General features: G+C 34.1%; 1 protein-coding gene across 1 annotated transcript; it reads right to left on the reverse strand.

Moving 5' to 3' along the window:
- Positions 1-2,960: 2,960 nt before the first annotated feature.
- Positions 2,961-3,885, reverse strand: LOC131647249 (uncharacterized). Its single transcript, XM_058917157.1, has one exon. The coding sequence runs from the start codon at positions 3,860-3,862 to the stop codon at positions 3,107-3,109; it is 756 nt and encodes a 251-aa protein (XP_058773140.1). The 5' UTR covers positions 3,863-3,885; the 3' UTR covers positions 2,961-3,106.
- Positions 3,886-4,835: the final 950 nt, after the last annotated feature.

Genomic DNA, 4,835 nt, shown 5'->3' on the forward strand with positions numbered 1-4,835 from the left:
TAACATGGGTTGGTTGTATTCTAAACCTGTCTTTGACAGTTGAATCAAATCGTATATTCCTAACGATTTCCAGAAGGATTCTTTCTGTTTCTCTACTTTTTCTAACCAGGCATAGTACAAATCAGGATCCTTGGCCAAAGGAATTGACCTAAACACTTTTACAGAGTTGGTCATATAGTTTACCCTAATTTTCGCTAAAGCTAAAGGAGTTTCAGTGGGAGTTTCTTCCATGTTAGCAGATTTTCCTGAGGGAGAACAGCCATCTTCATCTATCCTAATTTTGCTAACTAATGGTCTAGTCTTGTAATAAGCAGGGAAGAATCTATTCAGAGATGGGATATTTTCACCTGGTAATGGACCCATAAAAGCGAGAGATTTTCCAGAAAGTTCAAAGGGAATGATTACCTGGGAAGCGTAAATAGCGCGTATTTCTTCGGTGTTAGGGTTTTGAACGTGCTCTTGTTCCCCAGACCGTATTGTTGATTGGAGCTTCAGAGCAGGTTGAAGAACATTTGAAGATGAAGCCATAGAGAAATTTCTGATTAAGAGAGCAAGATTTTGAAGAAATTGAAGATGTTTGGTTTTCTTTGAAAAAAAGATGAAGAAATAGGAATGAAAGTTTGTGTAGAAGTATAAGACCAAGTATTTAAAGGTTTAACGGAAACCCTTTTTAAATCTTTTGGGTAAAATCCAAAGAACACGTGGCGGCTGGTGATTTATTCCAACGGCGGTCGAATAAGAGATAGCTTCACTCCTAGCATGTAGGAGTAATGATCAAGAAGTAAGGTTAAAACGTGGGAATGTGAGTTATGAGAAGACATCTTTGAAAATGACAAGACGTTTCGGAAACAGGGTCATCAATGATTATGACGTTAGTCAGCAGTCTTGGAACTCTCAAAGATCAATAAAGAACGAAATTTTATAATGACAAGAAATGCCTATTTCTGTTGACTCTCGAAACAGGCATTTATTGGGGGCAATTTGTTAGCTGAAGATTTCGTTTTGAAGTATTTATCCTTCGAAGAGGTAGAAAATCGAAGGAAAGATGGTTACTGATGGCCATCCCTTAAAAATAAAAGGATGACTACTGATGGTCATGCTTCGAGAATAAATATTTCTAAGTTCACTATGAAGATAATGAATACTGAAAGCTAGTGAAAAGTATGTGTCTTCGGGGACTTAGACGAATTTGTAAATATATTCAAGTATTACTACTTAGCGTGTTTTTCGTAGTGTTTTTAATACACTGCCACGCGTCGAAGACGGACTCAGGTGGGAAGATTTGAAATTCGAAGACGGTTTCGTAACTGTCCAGTAACAAATGGCATCGCTGGAAGTCCTTATGAGAAACGTGGCAGCAGATTAGTATAGGACCGTTAAGGTCGAAACTAGTATAAATAGGAGTCTTAATGTTAGGATTCTGGGTGTTCATTTTGTACAAATCACTCACATATTTACTCAAGTATCAAGCGTTAAGAGAAAGAGTTCGCTGAGAAAATGTACGTATGACACCACCATTTTAATACATGTGTATTATCCTTTGCTTTTAAATATCTTTCAGAATTACTGCATTTCGTTTATTTCTTGTCATTTACATTTCTGTATCTTTACTTTAACGTCATTTACTTTCGAATTACTTTCATGCTATTTACTTTCAAAGTCTTTTACATTTCTGCAGTTTAAGATTCTTTACGTTTCAATTGTCCTTTTAATTTTCTATGTTATGTCACTTATTTTTTCGTTGAAGTCACATTTATATGTAACAAAGTGATTGTCAAGACTATTTGTTCTGTTAATCGAACAACGCCTATTGAAGAAGACAAATAATGAATATGATTCGAATAAACATTGATGACAATCTTCTTGACTATGTGTCCTAGGATCAATCTAGTCGATCCTGCAAGTAACCAAATCTTATTTATTATAGTTTGGAAGACTAGCGGTTGTTTACCGGAAATCACCGTAAACAGAAGGTTAATACAAATTTTTAAGTTCTTACTGATTTTTTCCTATTTAATGACTTTCCATACCGCCCAGAGCGCGCTAAGCCTGCTTAGCGTGCTACACCAGAACTTGAAATCTTATTTTGAGCATAACTTGAGAACCGTAACCCCGATTTGCGTCCGGTTCGAAGCGTTGGAAAGCTTATTCAATTTTCTATCTAATAATGAATAAATATTAACAAAATTGATGAATTTTATCATATTTGTTTTGAGCCTTATCCGTTAACGAGCTGCTTAAAATTGCGCGTTTGAAGCCGTGTCTTCGACACTTTATTGCTCGTGCTCCAAATATGCATCAATACCTATAAAATTAATAGAAAACTATCAAACATTATAAAAGTATATGAAAATACAACTATTCACAAAGTATACGAATTTACAAACAAAACAGGGAATTATTCAAACGGTATTAACAAAAAGTATCGATAAATGCAACAAATTATATACATAAAATAACGATATTTTTGCACTTATCACCTACTTCTTTATAGAAGTGACATATAAAGCACATTCCAAACAACTAACAGAACGTTTATAGTCTTAACTAAAGAATCGCAAATCCCACTGATTGACTAACCACATCTCATATATTATAATGATGATTCATCCATTGCTCTCACTAATGAGTCAAAGCCAAATTGTATATAGCTAAAACTATAAGCTAAAAATCGGTCTCCTTTTGGAAAAGACCGAGTGATCGAGTATATAAATATCTAACTCAATAGTTAGGTGAGACTATGAATTATGCACATACAAGTAACCTAAAAAACCATGCTTGATTGAGAAATGAATCAAAAATAAAATTTGAAACAGTCGTGTGTATTAAATTCTCTAACATAAATTACAAAATCACTAATATATTTTTGACATAAGAAAAAGAAAATGCTCTTCACTAGAAAGTGGTCATTGGTTCCTTTCTCAATCACACAAATGTTATCACACATTCTCCATTGATCATAATTCAAGCGGTTACAAAAATATTGTATATCACTATATAAAAACTAATATTATGATTCACTTTTCTTTTTCAGTTTTTCCTATTCCAAAACTGAATTATGTAAGAAATTAATACCTTTAACCTTTAGTTCTAATCTCTTTTTAGACTAAAAATAGTTAAAATTTGCATGGAAACCAATTAGCTCTTGCTTATACGGTAAATACGATTTTCTCTTAATCTCTTTCTTTCTTAAATAAACCGCTTCCGTTGCTGTTACCGCTGCCGGCATTTTCCTCTCCTTTACCGGAATATTTTTTTCAGCAATTTTAGCAATGTTTTTCTTTGTGCTTTCTTTGCCATTGCTTTTCACCTTCGATTTCTCCACTTCGCTTACGTCACTTTTACTTCGCCGGAGTAAACTCAGAAACTTCCATCGCTTTGATGAAGAATTCGAAGATGAACCAGTGGAATTGCTTTTCTTGCATTTTATTGGAGAAGCCAACGGTGATCTCATCGGAGATTTTGGTGTCCAAAAGCAATACGACATCGGCGGAACCACTTCGTCTTCCACCTCCGACAATGACGGAATCGAAATCTCCACCGTGTCGCTACTTCTTCTGTCACTATCGAGGCTCATCAATTCCCGTAACGGAATTAAACTCTCCGTCACGTCGTGACGTTTAGAGATGGAGAAAACGCCTTGAGTTGTATTGCGGCGACGGTGATTGTAGAAAGCTTCATCAGCGGTTTTTTGAAAGACGACGAATTCGAAATTGTCGTTGTCGTATTGGAAGTGTGAGTGGTCGTTTTCGATGATAACTTGTTCAACGACGTCGTTTAGGTTGTTAGAAGAATAAACACTGAAACTTGGACACAGCAAAGAGTCCATTACACTCTCTTTGTTTTCTTGTTCTTTTTGCATTTTTAGTTTTGTTTCTTCGTCTAATGGCTTTGGTTTTTGTTTATGAAATTTGATTTGTTTAGTGTTATTTATAGTATACGAGGTTGAGTGTGGAAGGAAGACAGAAAGAAGAAAAGCAGCCAACCTAATTAATTAAATTATCATATCATATGTCATGGATTTTTTTTAATTCATATCTATATCATATGATATATATCTCATGCATGACGGCACGATATTTTTTTTAATTTAAACTTAATACTGCTATTGTTTTTTAATAATATTTTGATTATTTATTAAATAAAAAACATGCAAAAACATAATAATAAAATTTATTAATTTTGTCTAATAGAATAAGTGGAATACTTCACTTTGCTATATATTATGACTTATATTTGTTAGTGCGTGTGACACTTTTAATGAGAAGAGAAAGAGAGAATAATAAAGAAATAAGAATTATATTATTCATTTAAATTGTACAAATAATGACACATACAATGACTATTTATATACAACTTTAATTGAGTTTGAGCTTACCCAACTTGGATTATATTTGATATTATATCTAATATTCCAATAATATATCAATCTCAACATACCCCCTATAATCTATGTTGTCGAACATACTCTTAAAATAGTCACTCTGAACTATGCCTAATTTTTTTTTCAAATTTAGAAATATGTCGATCTTCAATCCTTTGGTGAAAATGTCGGCCAACTGTGCTTCACTTGAGCAATGTCTAACTTCAAGTTCACCTCGATTTACCTTTTCCCTCAAGAAGTGAAATCTAGCTTCGATATGCTTACTCTTTCCATGCACAACTGGATTCTTCGTCAGATTTATGGCTGAATTGTTGTCGATTTGCAACACAAGAGGTTTCTTTACCCCGACCTCCATTTCTTCAAGTACCGATCTGATCCAAATTGCTTGACATGCAACATGGGATCCTGCTATATATTCTGCTTCACACGACGATGATGCCACCACAAGTTG

The sequence above is a fragment of the Vicia villosa genome, linkage group LG2 (assembly GCF_029867415.1).
Source record: "Vicia villosa cultivar HV-30 ecotype Madison, WI linkage group LG2, Vvil1.0, whole genome shotgun sequence".
Taxonomy (NCBI): domain Eukaryota; kingdom Viridiplantae; phylum Streptophyta; class Magnoliopsida; order Fabales; family Fabaceae; genus Vicia; species Vicia villosa.